At 36.8% G+C, this 19554-nt stretch overlaps 1 protein-coding gene across 2 annotated transcripts in view; it reads right to left on the bottom strand.

The window, feature by feature from the left end:
- Positions 1-7645: 7645 nt before the first annotated feature.
- GPR155 (G protein-coupled receptor 155) overlaps positions 7646-19554 on the bottom strand; it is a 42989-nt gene continuing 31080 nt past the window's right edge. The window contains exons 12-16 of one of the 2 annotated variants that reach the window (XM_007183299.2): positions 19306-19442; positions 17403-17498; positions 14786-14850; positions 13446-13583; positions 7646-9579 (exon numbers count right to left, since the gene is read on the bottom strand). In XM_007183299.2, the coding sequence (XP_007183361.2) occupies positions 9249-9579; positions 13446-13583; positions 14786-14850; positions 17403-17498; positions 19306-19442 (767 nt within the window). In that variant the 3' untranslated portion in view covers positions 7646-9248. Of the gene's footprint in view, positions 9633-13445; positions 13584-14785; positions 14851-17402; positions 17499-19305; positions 19443-19554 lie in introns of both variants that reach the window. The other variant, XM_028166770.2, reaches the window with a different exon arrangement.

A 19554-nucleotide genomic window follows, 5' to 3' on the forward strand; every position in this document is an offset into this window, starting at 1 on the left:
GCGACCTACATGCAAAGGCGGGGCCAAATCCAAGGCTGAACCCCAGGAGCTGTGTGAACAAAGAAGAGAAAGGGAAATCTCTCCCAGCAGCTTCAGGAGCAGCAGATTAAATCTCCACAATCAACTTGATGTACGCTGCATCTGTGGAATACCTGAATAGACAATGAATCATCCCAAAATTGAGGAGGTGGGCTTTGGGAGCAACTGAAGACTTGGGGTTTGCTTTCTGCATCTAATTTATTTCTAGTTTTATGTTTATCTTAGTTTAGTATTTAGACCTTATTATCATTGGTAGATTTGTTTATTGATTTGGTTACTCTTCCTTTTTTAAAAATATATATATTTTTCCTTTTTCTCTTTTTGTGAGTGTGTATGTGTATGCCTCTTTGTGTGATTTTGTCTGTATACCTTTGCTTTTACCATTTGTGCTAGAGTTCTGTTCTTTTTTTTTTTTTTGGTATACCTTTTAGCACTTGTTATCATTGGTGGATTTGTTTTTAGGTTTGGTTGCTCTCTTTCTTTTTTTTTATTACTTTCTAATTTTTAAATTTTTAATAATTTTTTTATTTTTTATTTTAATAACTTGGTTTTTATTTTACTTTTTTCCTTCTTTGTTTCTCTGTCTCTTTTTTTTTAAAAATTATATCTCAAAGCTCTTAATTTTTATTTTTATTTATATTTATTTTTTTTGGCTGTGTTGGGCTTTCGTTTCTGTACAAGGGCTTTCTCTAGTCGCGGCGAGCGGGGGCCACTCCTCATCGTGGTGCGCGGGCCCCTCACCGTCGCGGCCTCTCTTTGTTGCGGAGCACAAGCTCCAGCCACGCAGGCTCAGCAGTTGTGGCTCACGGGCCCAGTCACTCCTGGCATGTGGGATCTTCCCAGACCAGGGCTCGAACCCTTGTCCCCTGCATCGGCAGGCAGATTCTCAACCGCTGCACCACCAGGGAAGCCCTCTCTCTCTCTCTTTCTTTCTTTTTTCTCCCATTTCTTCTGAGCCGTGTGGCTGACAGGGTTTTGGTGCTCCAGCCAGGTGTCAGGCCTGAGCCTCTGAGTTGGGAGAGAGACCTCCCGGCTCCAAGTAATATCAAACGGCAAAAGCTCTACCGGAGATCTCCATCTCAACACTAAGACCCAGTTCCACTCAACGACCAGCCAAACAACTAGCAAGACAGGAACACAACCCCACCCATTAGCAGAGAGGCTGCCTAAAATCATAATAAGGTCACAGATACCCCCAAACACACCACCGGACGTGGTCCTGCCCACCAGAAAGACAAGTCCAGCCTCATCCACCAGAACACAGGCACCAGTCCCCTCCACCAGAGAGCCTACACAACCCACTGAACCAACCTTACCCACTGGGGGCAGACACCAAAAACAACAGGAACTATGAACCTGCAGGCTGCGAAAAGGAGACCCCAAACACAGTAAGTTAAGCAAAATGAGAAGACAGAAATACACAGCAGATGAAGGAGCAAGGTAAAAACCCACCAGACCAAACAAATGAAGAGGAAATAGGCAGTCTACCTGAAAAAGAATTCAGAGTAATGATAGTAAAGATGATCCAAAATCTTGGAAATAGAATGGAGAAAATATAAGAAACGTTTAACAAGGACCTAGAAGAATTAAGAGCAAACAAACAATGATGAACAACACAATAAATGAAATTAAAAATTCTCTAGAAGGAATCAGTAGCAGAATAACTGAGGCAGAAAAACGGATAAGTGACCTAGAAGATAAAATAGTGGAAATAACTACCACAGAGCAGAATAAAGAATGAAAAGAATTGAGGATAGTCTCAGATACCTCTGGGACAACATTAAATGCACCAACATTCAAATTATAGGGGTCCCAGAAGAAGAAGAGAAAAAGAAAGGGACTGAGAAAATATTTGAGGAGATTATAGTTGAAAACTTCCCTAATATGGCAAAGGAAATAGTCAGTCAAGTCCAGGAAGTGCAGAGAGTCCCATACAGGATAAATCCAAGGAGAAACATGCCAAGACACATTAATCAAACTCTCAAAAATTAAATACAAAGAAAAAATATTAAAAGCAGCAAGGGAAAAGCAACAAATAACATACAAGGGAATCCCCATAAGGTTAACAGCTGATCTTTCAGCAGAAACTCTGCAAGCCAGAAGAGAGTGGCAGGACATACTGAAAGTGATGAAAGGGGAAAACCTACAACCAAGATTACTCTGCCCAGCAAGAATGTCATTCAGATTTGACGGAGAAATTAAAACCTTTACCGACAAGCAAAAGCTAAGAGAATTCAGCACCACCAACCAGCTTTACAACAAATGCTAAAGGAACTTCTCTAGGCAGGAAACACAAGAGAAGGAAAAGACCTACAATAACAAAATGAAAACAATTAAGAAAATGGTAATAGGAACATACATATCAATAATTACCTTAAATGTAAATGGATTAAATGCTTCAACCAAAAGCATAGACTGGCTGAATGGATACAAAAACAAGACCCGTATATATGCGGTCTACAAGAGACCCACTTCAGACCTAGGGACACATACAGACTGAAAGTGAGGGGATGGAAAAAGATATTCCATGCAAATGGAAATCAAAAGAAAACTGGAGTAGCAATTCTCGTATCAGACAAAGTAGACTTTAAAATAAAGACTATTACAAGAGACAAAGAAGGACACTACATAATGATCAAAGGATGAATCCAAGAAGAAGATATAACAATTGTAAATATTTATGCACCTAACATAGGAGCATCTCAGTACCTAAGGCAAATGCTAACAGCCATAAAAGGGGAAATCGACAGTAACACAATCATAGTAGGGGACTTTAACAACCCACTTTCACCAATGGACAGATCATCCAAAATGAAAATAAATAAGGAAACACAAGTTTTAAATGATACATTAAACAAGATGGACTTAACTGATATTTATAGGACATTCCATCCAAAAACAACAGAATACACTTTCTTCTCAAGTGCTCATGGAACATTCTCCAGGACAGATCATATCTTGGGTCACAAATCAAGCCTTGGTAAATTTAAGAAAATTGAAATCGTATCAAGTATCTTTTCCAACGACAGTGCTATGAGACTAGATGTCAATTACAGGGAAAAAATCTGTAAAAAATACAAACACATGCAGGCTAAACAATACAGTACAAAATAACCAAGAGATCACTGAAGAAATCAAAGAGGAAATCAAAAAATACCTAGAAACAAATGACAATGAGAACATGACAACCCAAAACCTGTGGGGTGCAGCAAAAGCAGTTCTAAGAGGGAAGTTTATAGCAATACAGTCCTACCTCAAGAAACAAGAAACACCTCAAGTAAACAACCTAACCTTACACCTAGAGCAATTAGAGAAAGAAGAACAAAAAAACCCCAAAGTTAGCAGAAGGAAAAAAATCATAAAGATTAGATCAGAAATAAAAAATGAAGGAAACGATAGCAAAGATCAATAAAACTAAAAGCTGGTTCTTTCAGAAGATAAACAAAATTGATAAACCATTAGCTAGACTCATCAAGAAAGAATGGGAGAAGATTGAATCGAATGAGAAATGAAAAAGAAGTAACAACTGACAGTGAAGAAATACAAAGGATCATGAGAGATTACTACAAGCAACTATATGACAATAAAATGGACAACCTGGAAGAAATGGACAAATTCTTAGAAAAGCACAACCTTCCAAGACTGAACCAGGAAGATACAGAAAATATAAACAGACCAATCACAAGCAGTATTGAAACTGCGATTAAACGTCTTCCAACAAACGAAAGCCCAGGACCAGATGGCTTCACAGGCGAATTCTATCAAACATTTAGAGAAGAGCTAACACCTATCCTTCTCAGACTCTTCCAAAATATAGCAGAGGGAGGAACACTCCCAAACTCATTCTACGCGGCCACCATCACCCTGATACCAACACCAGACAAAGAGGTCACAAAAAAAGAAAACTACAGGCCAATATCACTGATGAACATAGATGCAAAAATCCTCAACAACTAGCAAACGGAATCCAACAGCACATGATCCAACACCATGATCAAGTGGGGTTTATCCCAGGAATGCAAGGATTCTTCAATATACACAAAGCAATCAATGTGATACACCATATTAACAAATTGAAGGAGAAAAACCATATGATAATCTCAACAGATGCAGAAAAAGCTTTTGACAAAATTCAACACCCATTTATGATAAAAAAACCTCCAGAAGGTAGGCATAGAGGGAACTTACCTCAACATAATAAAGGCCGTATATGACAAACCCACAGCCAACATCATTCTCAATGGTGAAAAACTGAAACCATTTCCTCTAAGATCAGGAACAAGACAAGGTTGCCCACTCTCACCACTATTATTCAACATAGTTTTCGAAGTTTTAGCCACAGCAATCAGAGAATAAAAAGAAATAAAAGGAATCCAAATCGGAAAAGAAGTAAAACTGTCACTGTTTGCAGATGACATGATACTATACATAGACAATCCTAAAGATGCTACCAGAAAACTTCTAGAGCTAATCAATGAATTTGGTAAAGTAGCAGGATACAAAATTAATGCACAGAAATCTCTTGCATTCCTATATACTAATGATGAAAAATCTGAAAGAGAAATTAAGGAAACACTCCCATTTACCATTGCAACAAAAAGAATAAAATACCTAGGAATAAACCTACCTAGGGAGACAAAAGACCTGTATGCAGAAAACTATAAGATGCTGATGAAAGAAATTAAAGATGATACAAACAGATGGAGAGATATACCATGTTCTTGGATTGTTAGAATCAACATTGTGAAAATGACTATACTACCCAAAGTAATCTACAGATTCAATGCAATCCCTATCAAACTACCAATGGCATCTTTCACAGAACTAGAACAAAAAATCTCACAATTTGTATGGAAACACAAAAGACCCCGAATAGCCAAAGCAATCTTGAGAAAGAAAAATGGAGCTGGAGGAATCAGGCTCCCAGACTTCAGACTATACTACAAAGCTACAGTAATCAAGACAGTATGGTACTGTCACAAAAACAGAAATATAGATCAATGGAACAGGATAGAAAGTCCAGAGATAAACCCATGCACATATGGTCACCTTATCTTTGGTAAAGGAGGCAAGAATATACAATGAAGGAAAGACAGCCTCTTCAATAAGTGGTGCTGGGAAAACTGGACAGCTACATGTAAAAGAATGAAATTAGAACACTTCCTAACACCATACACAAAAATAAACTCAAAACGGATTCAAGACCTAAATGTAAGGCCAGACAATACAAAACTCTTTGAGGAAAACATAGGCAGGACATTCTATGACATAAATCACAGCAAGATCCTTTTTGACCCACCTCCTAGAGAAATGGAAATAAAAACAAAAATAAACAAATGGGACCTAATGAAACTTAAAAGCTTTTGCACAGCAAAGGAAACCATAAACAAGACGAAAAGACAACCCTCGGAATGGGAGAAAATATTTGCAAATGAAGCAACTGACAGTGGATTAATCTCCAAAATTTACAAGCAGCTCATGCAGCTCAATATTAAAAAAACAAACAACCCAATCCAAAAAAGGGGAGAAGACCGAAATAGACATTTCTCCAAAGAAGATATACAGATTGCCAACCAACACATGAAAGGACGCTCAATATCACTAATCATTAGAGAAATGCAAGTCAAAACTACAATGAGTTATCACCTCACACCAGTCAGAATAGCCATCATCAAAAAATCTACAAACAATAAATGCTGGAGAGGGTGTGGAGAAAAGGGAACACTCTTGTACTGTTGGTGGGAATGTAAATTGATACAGCCACTATGGAGAACAGTATGGAGTTTCCTTAAAAAACTAAAAATAGAACTACCATGTGATCCAGCAATCCCACTACTGGGCATATACCCTGAAAAAACCATAATTCAAAAACAGTCATGTACCACAATGTTCATTGCAGCTCTATTTACAATAGCCAGGACATGGTAGCAACCTTAGTGTCCACTGACAGATGAATGGATAAGGAAGGTGTGGCACATATATACAATGGAATATTACTCAGCCATAAAAAGAAACAAAATTGAGTTATTTGTAGTGAGGTGGATGGACCTAGAGACTGTCATACAGAGTGAAATAACTAAGAAAGAGAAAAACAAACACCGTATGCTAACACATATATATGGAATCTAAAAAAAAAAAAAAAGTTCTGAAGAACCTAGGGGCAGGAGAGGAATAAATACACAGACATAGAGAATGGACTTGAGGACACGGGGAGGGGGAAGGGTAAGCTGGGATGAAGTGAGAGAGTGGCATGGACATATATACATTACCAAATGTAAAATAGATAGCTAGTGGGAAGCAGCTGCATAGCACAGGGAGTTCAGCTTGGTGCTTTGTGTCCACTTAGAAGGGTGGGATAGGGAGGGTGGGAGGGAGATGCAAGAGGGAGGAGATATGGGGATATATGTATATGTACAGCTGATTTACTTTGTTAAACAGCAGAAACTAACACACCATTGTAAAGCAATTATACTCCAATAGAGATGTTAAAAAAATAATAACAGTTGATAAAATAAATATTAGAGTAACAGGAAAAGAGAGGTTTGGTCATAAAATGAGGTTAGCTAATATTTAATAAGCTCATGATTCCCTAAGGTGTGCCAGGCTCTTTATGAAAGTTATTAGATTTAATAAAGATGTTAAAACTATGGAAAAAAAAATAGTAGCTGAAATTTAAGTTTTTTTTAGTCAATCCTTAGATGATGTGGTTTATTATTTACCATTACATAATAAACCAAGGGAATAATCTAATAAACTGAGTATTTTAGAGAAAGCTAGTTTGATCTTTGATGAAAACATCCATTTACATATTAATTTTCAATAAAAAAATTTGCCCTAGAAATAATTCTGCAGCCTAGCATTTTGGAAATCTAGTTCCTATTTGCCCCAAAATAGGTTCAACAGGGTGAGTGTTTTCTCTTTTTAATTGATTTTAGGCTTTTATCATAACAACTGTAGAAATTTATCGTCCCATCTTTTCCTGAAAAATGGTGGTAAAATTTCTGATCTGAACTGTTTCCAACCATAACTCATCACTTCACTACCTAGTTTAGTGATCTAAAGTAATTTAATATTTTACATGATATGAGGTATGATGGGGCAAAAACTAAGAGCTGTATTCTACTGCATAGCAAATGTAACATAATAGTTTTACATTATTTTTTGCTTTTAGAAGCTGACTGATCATTAATCGTTATTCCTAAAATGCCAAGCACAGTTTACCTTATTCTAAAAGTACTGAAATTTAAATACAAGTTAGGCATGAAATTACTCATTGAGAACAAAGAAAAAGAACAACTGACCATGCTGAAGATTAGTATAAAAGGGGTATATTTTAATCAAAACAGTATTGGATAATTTTCTCAGCTGTGACCCTGCACATTAAAAATTATGAAATATGTGAGGACTCTAATGTCATATTGAGTCATGAATAAAATGTGTTTACTGAGTGCATAATTGGGCAAGGCCTTGTGCACAGATCCCATAGGGTCATGAAGAATAGAGCAATCTCAGGAGACCCATTTAAGGAAACATTGAAAACCTATAGAAAAGATCTCTCTGATGGCTTCTGCATTATTCAGATTACTCAAAGAAAAGACGTTGGCAATGCAAGTTAAAATAGATATTTTATTGAGAAACTTGCTTTGTCAGTGAGTGAGTAAAAGTTACAAATATTTTTATTTAATAAAATTAGCATATCCTTAATTCTAAAAACATCTCTTAAAAGCTTTCATTATCTGAAACTGCAGATCATCCTGAGTCAGGGTTTTCTTTTAGTGTCTTCCATGGAAAAAGATGCTGCCAATTCCTGTCATGCAAATAACAGAACATGTGTAGTATGACTTGTTCACAAGCAAAACAAATTCCCCACTTGAGTTTGAGTTTCTTGCATGCATATGAATTAATATCTTTATTGCTGTAACTATAAAATTCTCCTGGTACAGCAATGAGGCTTTATGCTTACTCCTGAGGATTCTAAGAGTTATAATAATGTGGTCATATTTTTTTTAAAAGTTATGTAGCAGACAGTTCTGCTGAAAAACCCCATTCCCTAGTTATAACTTAAAGTTGGTATAGGTTAATACTACACACTAATGTGTAATTTACTTGTTAAGTACACTAGGCTTCCATGCAGGTTTTTTTTTTTTAATTACATTTTTGTTACATTAAAAGGGCAATGATTTAACCCTATAAATTATTTTCTAAATGGCTTTTATATATAAGACACTAAAAGTATGAGACAAATAAATATTTGAAACAGTTTTAAATAAGTTAAACCAGTACTAACAGCTAATAATTAAGTAGAGGGCAACATTTAGTAATTTTCAAATTTATAAATTTTTATACATGGACACTTAAAAAAACTAAATTGTAAATGTAAAAATAGGACGTTAGGCATAGAATTTTAAAATCTTGGCTTGAATTACAGTTTTTTCTTCTTTTTAACTGCAGGGAATAAGGTAATAGGTAATAAGGTAATCTCTGTCCTTCTGCACAGAGATGCTTTGTGCAAACACCAGAAATGATATGTCACACAGCAATAATTTTGCTGATAAATTTAAATGGATCTGCTCAAATTATTATTTTTAGTACAAAAGCTAAAGGTTAGACTATACTTCTGCTGATGAATTTTAGAGATAATAATATTTATGGAGGTTCTTATTTCCCTCCTAATGGCACAGATGAGTACACTGGATAGAAAAGCAAGAGGAGATGAAGCACTTGTTTTTTAAAAAAGTGCTTCTAGTTTTTAATGAGTACTATTTTTCAAGGGAATGGAAAAATAGAATAAGAAGGCCTCTCATAAGAATCAATGAAACTTTTTTTATGAAGTGCTATCAATAAGTGCAAACTGGTCATAATTTAAGGTCCATATCCTCCCAACAGCACACCTGCCAAATTCGGCAATTTGAAAGAATAGTAAATTGGATATTGATTTTGAAATTACAGCACGCAACTGCAGGAAGCAATGTTTTAAAATGTTGGCATAGTCTATAGTAATTATTATATTCATTATCAGAACTTTAAATCTTGATTTGTTTCTCTTTTTTCTAAGTCAGTTTCCTGTGTGTTTTACATACACATGAAATCACAGAATATTAGCGTGGGGTGGGAACATGTCTTGTCAAATTTTACAGAAGAGGCAACTGAGGCTCAGAGAGGTTGTGATTTGCCCAAGGTCCCCTAACTAGTAAGTAACAGATCCGGGGCTAGAATATGACTCCATGTGGGCTTGTCTCCTTTATAACTGAGGTCTTAAGGGATGGGGATGAATGCTCAAGTTCTTTGTATCGTTCCTGTTGGGGAATGTTTGCATTAATAGCAGGAGGACTCTGTTCAGGACTCTTTTGAAGAAATCTGTAAAACAAGTACTCATCCCGAAATTCATAATTGTTGGTGATGTGTTGGATGACTCCCCCTTGCACCAGTTTATCTCCGTATATCACAGCTTCACCACGGTCGGAGGCAAGGCCAACTTCAATTAGCCAGTTCACCAGGTCACAGCCACAGAAGGTCCCGGCAGAAGTCTTGGCACCACACCTGTATGTCAAAGGAATGATTCACCCATATGTTCTGTAAATCTGGTATCAGCACTGCATGATGGAGGACAAGCAAGGAAAAATAGAAGGAGACAGGGAAAGACAGCATGACAGTTAAAAGGTGGCAGGGATGAAACTATTCTGAATATAAAGGGTTTGTTAAATTACCTGAACCTAGAAAGACCCACCAGAGAAAAACAAAATAGGCCAATAATGCTTGTGAAAACAGAAACACTTAAACAAAAAAAATGACTTAGATAATGTAAGTGCATCAACAAAGAAATATTCTTTTTATAGTAGATGGTCTTTTATGATCAGATGCATTCCGTAGATAGCAGTTATATATTTTATGTTATACTCAGTTAAAATAAATAATTTAATTGTCTCAGGAGCATTAAATAATATTTTTGCTCTTAAGAAGTGACAATTTTTACTAAATTACCGAAATCAAACTTTTTATTTTCTGCTTATCACAATAACTTTCTTCATGCCCTGAGCAAGATAATCTTACTGATATGTTAGGAATTTGCTCCATTAAGAAGCAGGCAGGGCTTCCCTGGTGGCACAGTGGTTAAGAATCTGCCTGCCAATGCAGGGGACATGGGTTTGAGCCCTGGTCCGGGAAGATCCCACATGCCGTGGAGCAACTAAGCCCATGAGCCACAACTACTGAGCCTGTGCTCTAGAGCCCACGAGCCACAACTACTGAAGCTGCGTGCCACAGCTACTGAAGCCCGTGCGCCTAGAGCCCATGCTCTGCAACAAGAGAAGCCACCGCAGTGAGAAGCCTGCACACTGCAATGAAGAGTAGCCCCTGCTCGCCGCAACTAGAGAAAACCCACGCTCAACAACGAAGACCCAACGCAGCCAAAAATAAAAAAAATAAAAAAAGAATGACTATTAAAAAAAAAGAAGCAGGCAAAAGGTAAGTGAGATCTGTCTTGCTATAAATCTAAGATTTTTTTTTCATAGTTGTTGACTATATTCCCCACACTGTACATTTCACCCCTGTGATTCATCTATTTTACAACTGGAAGCATGTACCTCTTAATCTCCATCACCTATTTCTTTCTTCCCCCCAACCTCCTCCCCTCTGGCAACCACTTGTGTGTTCTCTGTATCTATGACTCTGTTTCTATTTTGTTATGTCTGTCCATTTGTTTTGTTTTTTTAGATTCCACATATAAGCGAAATCATACAGTGTTTGTCTTTCTCTGTCTGACTTATTTCACTTAGTATATTGCCCTCTAGGTCCATCCATCTTGTCGCAGATGGCAGGATTTCATTCTTTTTTGTGGCTGGGTGATATTCCATTGTATATATATACCCCATCTTCTTTATCCATCCATCTACTGAGGGACACTTAGGTTTCTTCTATATGTTGCCTATTGTAAATAATACTGCAATGAACAAAGGGGAGCACATATCTTTTCTAATTAGTGTTTTTATTTTCTTTGGGACAATACTCAGGAGTGGAATTGCTGGATCATATGGTACTATTTTTAATTTTTTGAGGAATTTCCGTAAGATTCCTCAGATTTTTTTTTTTTTCTTTTTGGCCATGCTGCATGGCTTGTGGGATCTTAGTTCCCAGACCAGGGATTAAACCCACGCCCCCTGCACTGGAAGTGTGGAGTCTTTTTTTTTTTTTTTTTTCTAAATTTATTTATTTTACTTATTTATTTTTGACTGTGTTGGGTCTTCGTTGCTGCAGGCGGGCTTTCTCTAGTTGCGGCAAGCGGGGGCTACTCTTCATTGCGGTGCGCGGGCCTCTCATTGCAGGGGCTTCTCTTGTTGCAGAGCATGGGCTCTAGGCACGTGGGCTTCAGTAGTTGTGGCACGTGGGCTCAGTAGTTGTGGCTCGCGGGCTCTAGAGCGCAGGCTCAGTAGTTGTGGCGCACGGGCTTAGTTGCTCCGTGGCATGTGGGATCTTCCCGGACCAGGGCTCAAACCCGTGTCCCCTGCATTGGCAGGCGGATTCTTAACCATTGCGCCACCAGGAAAGCCCCAGTGCAGAGTCTTAATCACTGGACTGCCAGGGAAATCCCAGATTCCTCAGATTTAAAAAATTTTTGATAATAAATCTGCTTCTTAATTATTTAAAATTTGTCTTCCTAATGCAAATGTGAGGGTGCCTCAGGTATGAACAAAAAAACAAGGGAAAAAGAAATGTAAAAAACAAATTAAGTAGATTCTGTTCATTTTTATACAAGTATGCAATAGACAACATGAATCTGTCCACAAGCATTAGTTAAGTTGCAAAACCTAAAGTGCTTGACAGTAGGAAACAGTGGATGAATATCAAGATGAAATGAGAAATAGGTGACAAAAATTTTAAAGCATTTAACCACAAATGAATGTACATTAGCGTTTCATATAAAAATTAGAAAAGAGGTTAATATACATGAAAAAGTTTCTCAAGTACACAAAATCACAATATTGTAACATCAATATTTTACTTAGTAATAAGATATCTTAATTTATGCTTTGCAACTACAAACATCACTTTAAACAAAAGCCTGAATGTTACACCCAGAGTCTGAGCCTTTTTCCTCCTTGTTGATTTTAAATTTATAGCCCTACACCTTCTAATCCAGACACCAACTGATTAATATTTGCTTCCTGATGACTGATCAGGCAGCTACAACCACAGCTCACGGAGTTGTACAGAGTGGCAGAGGATTAGCCACTATGCAGGATGCAGAGCAGTACCATCACCAGCCTGTGCCCATTTGCCATCTGGGATGGAGGCAGCCTGACAGCCCTGCAAATGGCAAAGAGCTATGCCAGTCAGCAATCACAGTGGGCCTGGTAGAGGTAACACAGAGTTCCTTTTTTTAAATTTTAAAAAGCAATTTTAAATTGTTGAAACTATCCATAGATGGTACTTTGAAATAATTGTGTTTGGGCCTTTAAGGGTGGGAAACTAATTTTTTTTCATAGCTTACCATTTCCAGAAACTGGGCTAGGCACAACATATAGATTTTATTATCTAATGCAAACAACCCCAAGAGCCAGGTATTTTAAAGAAGAGGAAAACTAAGGTTTGGAGACTTAAACTTGCCCAATGTCACAGAGCTAATAAGTGGCAGATCCAGTAATTGAGTTCTAGTATTAGTCCCCACCCAGTGAGTCCCCTTTCCACGAGCTATACCAGGATACCTCCAGTTATAATGAAATATAGTGGCATAATATTTGTAAATATCCTGAATGGTAATTTTCATACATTTTCAATTTTTCAGTTATAGACATAAAAGTATTCTTAATATCATGTTTTGTTTTTTTCTCTTTTGACAACCAAAAATATTGGCACTAAAACATTTGTTTATTCTTTTCCTGCTGTATACTCCATACAGGATTAGAAGAATAAATATGCTGTCATAGACTGAAGATTAGGACTTGAGGTGAAAAATAAGCAGCAGAATTAATTAAGAGATAGAAATTTCATTTTATTTTCTTAACAATATCATTAGTAATATGAAATAGCATATTACTAGCATACCCCTAGGAGATGGGGTATATAAAATCACTTCTAAATACAATGTATCTCAAAGGTTTTTGAGAGGTACTAATGGCCAACATGAAGTGAATGTTCATATTCTGCTACATTTTGGTTCATTCTAAAGTTTTCATGTTTTACATGGAAATCAGAAGTTATATGGCATTTAAAAATGTAAAGATCAAAGTGTTATGGCTCTTATATATACTGTTTCTTAAACTATAAACTGACCCATAGCTATTTTAACTTTTATGTGTATATGTGTTTTTGAAAATAACAATAATAAAGTTAGTCACAAGCACATTACTTAGCTTATTACAAACTGAAATTAAGCATCTAAAATATAATTATCTAGAACCTGTACTTACCTTCTTTCCTTCACAATGTTTTGGATACAGAGGTCACGGTGATAATGGATAAACTGTTGACAGGTCATTTTTATTTCCTCAGGAACAGAAGAATCCCTATTTTCTGCTGTTTCTTTGTTGTTCCATAGGAATTCAAGTCTAAAAACCAAAATTTAAGGATGCAATTTTTAAGGAACGAAAAGCCCTGAAAGAGAGCCCCTTCTTGCTTATCACCCCGTCAACATGGCTGTTCCCAAACTGTCACTCACCACAGCTGTCATCTACAGCACCTAGACATCCTTAGTCTCTGAAGCAGAAACATATTTAACCTGCATTTGGTGGCTGGGGTGGGGTACTTGAACATTTTATAAACCCTCCAGACATGTTGGACCCATTTCAGTAACTACCAAAAAATGAAGTTTCTTATTCTACATTCTACTGTTTTAAAATGCAAAAATAACGTACAGAGATCAAGTATATTATTTAATCATTTTCCAATTTCGGTACCAGAGAGACAAATAGTGGGACCTGGAGTACAAAACAATTCTGTTTTGCCAGCCCAGACAATAGATCTGTTGACTCTTTTAACCGATCAACATTATGAAGCTAATAACTAGGTGCAGTGACTTTCCTATTATGCTTTTCTTCTTTCATGAAAAGACTGTGACCCTAGCAGCTATATTTTAATGATGATGGAAAAAAGAGAAGGAGAAGAAGGAACAGGGACCATTTACTGGGCACTTCTTATATAGGCAATAGGATAAATTCCACTAGCACTTCTAGTTTCTACTAATTTTGACTTTGAAAACAAATGAGGAAGTACGGATTCACCCCTCTACCTCCACCACTTCCTCCCACCCCCAAGGTGAAGTGTTCTCATTTCATTATTTTTCATAAAGAAATCCCTGATCTGAATTCAAAGAAACTCTTCACCAAGTTAATTTAAAAAAATTGAAATTTAGAAAGAAGAAAACTTGAGTTTTCTATAAATTGTCGGTTTGACAGAAAGAGAAATCCTGTTGTCAAACGAGAAAGACAATCAAATATAGACCTTCGGGGGCACATCACCTACTACTGCCACTTCTAAATACATTTTCAAGTTTCATTTTACTTTATGTAGTTAATGGCGTAGATAGAAGTCAGTGTCCATCAATTCTTGTTAAAATACAAATTAAAATGTCGGATTAATGACAGCTCTTCTGTCATTTTCTCTGCAATTATTTACAACAAATGTGTGAATCAACAGATAACCTTTCTGTGGTTTCCTAGTAGCTTCTAAAGGTTTAAAAATATAAGTATCTTAATAGAATGGCTTTGTCATCACCTTTACAGTTATGGCTTTATTTCAAAACTAAAAGTACCTTCTTTTGAAAGGTAGGATGATTAAATGTTTGTCCAATCCAAAGATGCCAAAGGAAATAAATCCCTATGGAAGAAAAAAAAGTTATATTTTATGAGTTCTACAATAAATTTTAAGACAGAGAAATGATGGAAGCCAAAATATTTAGTGCTTGGGGAAGTAAACCTCTAGTGATTAGAGCAACATTTTAAATAGAACACACGGGCAGGACCTCTAAAGTTCAGTGCCTGATGGCAGGTACAGTCAATGCTCCGTATCCACAGATTCCACATCCATGGATTTAACCTACCGTGGATTGAAAATATTTGGGAAAAAAATTCCAGAAAGTTCCAAAAAGCAAAACTTGAATTTGCCGCATACTGGCAACTATTTACATAGCAATTAAGGTGATGTAATTAACCTAGAGATGATTTAAAATATACAGGAGGACATGCATAGGTCATATGCAAATACTGTGCCATTTTATATGAAGGACTTGAGCATCCATGGATTTTAGTACCTGAGGGGTGTCCTGGAACCAGTCCCCCTCGGATACTGAGGGATGATTGTATGCCTCCCTTGGCTGCCTCGTCCCAATCATCTTTCCTACTAATTATGATGGGTGATATAAGTGAGTGCTGAACAGCCACATTGGCAAGCCAGCTTACTGGAGAAAACTGAAAGCATTTAAGGGCTATATGACTTTTTCCCCCTTTCTAAAAAGAAAATAAAATATCTCCCATTATGCTTAAGTACTTCTTTATTATTTTTCTGTTAAAACTTCAGAAATTATAGAATTAACAAGTGCTATAGGTTCTGATTATAATGAAGTAACTGAAAAAAATTTATGTGAAATGAAATTGGCTAGTGTTTAGGGAAAGGGTTTGACGAATTTGGGAGTGATGAGGCAAACTAGCACCAGATATTAGCCACGTATCAGGACAATCAGGACTGCCTTGGGGAGATGGGAAGCTGGGAACTGCCATCTGTCAGGCACAGTGGGGTAAGGATTTTAGAGCAGGTTGGTGTGGGTGGGATGGAAAATGCAATGACATGAAGGACCTACCTGTCTTCACCTCAAATTATAAACCACCTAAAGGGAATGATCTTACCACCACAACTCCCCAAGAGAAAAATGGAATGGGAGCAGGTTTTGTATCTGTCTCCCTCCTTTGAAGCACTTCAGCCATAAGCTGTGGGGACAATATTTCAAATGCAACATTCCTGGCGTTAGCTTCTGTTTGCGAAGCTTTGTCATTCCCAGTCCTGGGATGGCTCAGCTTGGAGTGGGCTTTCTGAATGCAAAATGCTAAGTAAGACTAAGATTTTCAACTAGTATTTTATAGTTCTTGGGTACAAAATCAAATCTTAAACAGTATCACAGAGTGAGGTGGGCATCAAGTAGCCCTGGGATGCTCATGTCTGTCTATAATAAACTGATAGGTCACTTGTCTGTCTAAATATAGCCATTTTTGCTCCCATAATAAAGGCAAAGCAAACTGGAAATATTTCAAGAAATTAACGTTAGGGAAAAACTTGCAAGAGCGTCTACTGATAAATGTTAACTAACTCATATGGCCAATTATTTCAGGTTTAATAGGCAAGTGCAATGATTTCAAGTACTGTATTTTCTTCAACCTGATATTTAATCTTGGGACTAATATTCTCTAATTAAAAAGTAAGGAATGTGGTTAAGACTTCGCCTTCCAATGTAGGGAGTGCAGGCCTGATCCCTGGTCGGGGAGCTAGGATCCCACATGCCTTGTGGCCAAGGGACCAAGACATGGAACAGAAGCAATATTGTAACAAATTCAGTAAAGACTTTAGAAAAAATGGTACTCATCAAAAAAAAAAATCTTTAAAAAAAAAGTAAGGGATTGAAGACAATAAAAATTTAAAATTTTCACATCAAAATATATTCCCAATATCTAAAATATCATTTACCCTTAAATATCCATTTTCATAGTGATATAAACAAAGACAACAGCACCTATCATATTAGTTCTTCATGGAATTTTAATGTCTAATTTTTAAACTGGGGGTGATAAGTCTACTTTGCAGATATTCTTGTGATGTTTAAATGAAATAATTAATGTAAAATGCTTAAAAATGTTTGGCATATAGTAGACTCTCAAGGAATGGTATCTACTATCCTTGGTCAAATTTTATTTATATACCACATGATTGTTTTTAAAGGATTTAAGTACCTGTAGTTCAAGAAACATCAAAATGTAAATGAAATGATGAGCATTAAAATAAGTTGCTAAACTAAAGGCTCAGAGATGTTAAGTCATTTTCCCAAAGTAACTTATTAAGGCCACAACAAAGTTTATAAAGAACTTGGAACATCTTGTCCCTGCTAAATTATCATTCTTTATCTCAAAACCAAAGCAAAAAACTATTTGGTATTTCTGATTGAAACACTCAGTGTGCATTCTGATGACTTTAACCAATATAATAATTCATCTCTACTAGGAGATAGGCAGCAGCTGTCAGCTGTCACGCATACCAGCAGCTGGCAAACAAACTAAACCCTTTTGATTTAAAAGAAAACAACAACATCCGTACCATCACCCCCCCCCCACCATCAAACCATCCAGGAAAACAAAAACCCCTCAAAGTTCTCAGTAAATAAATACCTGGCCAAAGTTAAACACAGCACAGAAAAACTGTAACTCAACATATAGTCTCCCAGGCTCTTGGTTGAATAGCCACCATAAACAACTGGAAAGATTCTGTAAAGGAAGGAGAAAATAGTACTTTAAAATGAAGCAAGCTAATCATTTCTCTCTATCCAGAACATAGTACAATAACTTATATACTTAATAATTAGGAAGAAAAGGACTAAAGGGAAAAACACCAAGAGAATATAGAGGCTTTGTCTTTCAAACAAGAGGTTTCAACCTCTCTTCTTGACAGATGTCATTCAAGCAGCATCTATTCTGATCAGATTTGAAGCAAGAAGACATGAGCCATAATACAGAAGCTTACATAATACATCAGGACTTCGACTAGCCGAAGACAGGTCTGATTTTAAAATTAGTTTTACACAGTGAAAACAATCACATCACCGAGCAGCAATTCTTGGCTGCATTTCTTACTTTTTGATTTTTGCTCTTAAACAGCAGTTAAAATGGTGCTGGCTGATATGATGCTATGTAGTGAGCATCCCAGTTTGGAAAGGGTAAGGGGGTTTCTTCATGGGTTATATGGTCCATCTCCCATCGCTAGGCAAGTTACACTTGAACTATCACAAAGAAGTATATAATAACTGGTAATTCACTAAAGAGGACATAGAACTAATTTTAAAAAAAAACCTTTAGTAATCAAAGAAATGCATTTAAAAAATGAAGTGCTATATTTCACTTATAAAATTATCAAATAGGGCTTCCCTGGTGGCGCAGTGGTTGAGAATCTGCCTGCCAATGCAGGGGACACGGGTTCGAGCCCTGGTCTGGGAAGATCCCACATGCCACGGAGCAACTGGGCCCGTGAGCCACAATTACTGAGCCTGCGTGTCTGGAGCCTGTGCTCCGCAACAAGAGAGGCCGCGATAGTGAGAGGCCCGCGCACCGCGATGAAGAGTGGCCTCCGCTTGCCACAACTAGAGAAAGCCCTCGCACAGAAACGAAGACCCAACACAGCCATAAATTAAAAAAAAAAAAAATTATCAAATAAAAAATTTATAATATTCAATGTTGGTGAGAGTACTTTACAAACCTATACTACTCCTTTGGAAAACAACTTAGTAGAATGCATCCAAAGGCACAAAAATATTTATACTCTTTGATCCAGGTCTCCCAACTTTGAGAATCTATCATAAGGAAATATATTTCATGGAGATGTTTATTAGAGCATTCTGAAAAACTAGGAACGATCCATAGTTCCATAAGGAAGTGGTTGAGTGAATGCTAATGCATCTCCTCTATGGTTTATTGAGGAGCCATTTAAAGGAACGGTTATGAACACTTTGCAGCAACATGAAAATGCTTGACATAAGTCAAAGCAGGACATAAATCTGAATGTATTATTAGAACCATGAAAAATATATTAAAAAAGAGAAGGCAGTAGTATGATGGATATTTTTCCTCTTTTCTCTATTTTGTAAGTATCCATTGAATGAAGTGGTTATGTTATTTTCATAATGTAAAATTATTTTTAAAAGTTTATTTATCTGAGGACTATCTTCTGAGAGACCATGTAGTCATTTATCCACAGAAGTCAGTCAAGGAATACGTTAGGAGTAAGTGGTCCTGTACGCATCATGGAGATGCCCGGTTTTACCCCAAATTCTAGGTTCAAGGCATAGGATGAGTAAGTATTCTAAGCAAAATAAGCTACTGAAGCACTTAGGCAACAGAGTAATGTGAATTATTCATTCTTTTTTCCCCCCCAAAACATTTAGCTCAAGATTAGGATTCAGATGGTTGAACTGCCACCCCCCTGTGAAGAAGCAACTAAGTTTCTCCAGATGCCTGAAAAAAAACCTTTGCCAAACATTTAAAGACATGGCCCCAAAACAAAATCAGAAGAAACATTTACAGCAAACAGGCCAATAATGAGAAGTAAACACAAAAACACATGTCGAGTCAGTTGCTGGTCTCCACTCTGTAGATACTGCTCCTCTTCCTGGGCTAATATGCAGCTCTGGGAGTTACAGCGACTCACACAATGTTCATCTATAAAACAGTAAGTACAATAATTTGTAATCAGAGCTTTTTATCTGAATGCATTTTAAATTCATAATGACTTCCTAAACAAACCACCACATATGCACATTCAGCTCAGAAT

This window comes from Balaenoptera acutorostrata, chromosome 8, assembly GCF_949987535.1.
Source record: "Balaenoptera acutorostrata chromosome 8, mBalAcu1.1, whole genome shotgun sequence".
NCBI classification, from domain to species: Eukaryota; Metazoa; Chordata; class Mammalia; order Artiodactyla; family Balaenopteridae; genus Balaenoptera; species Balaenoptera acutorostrata.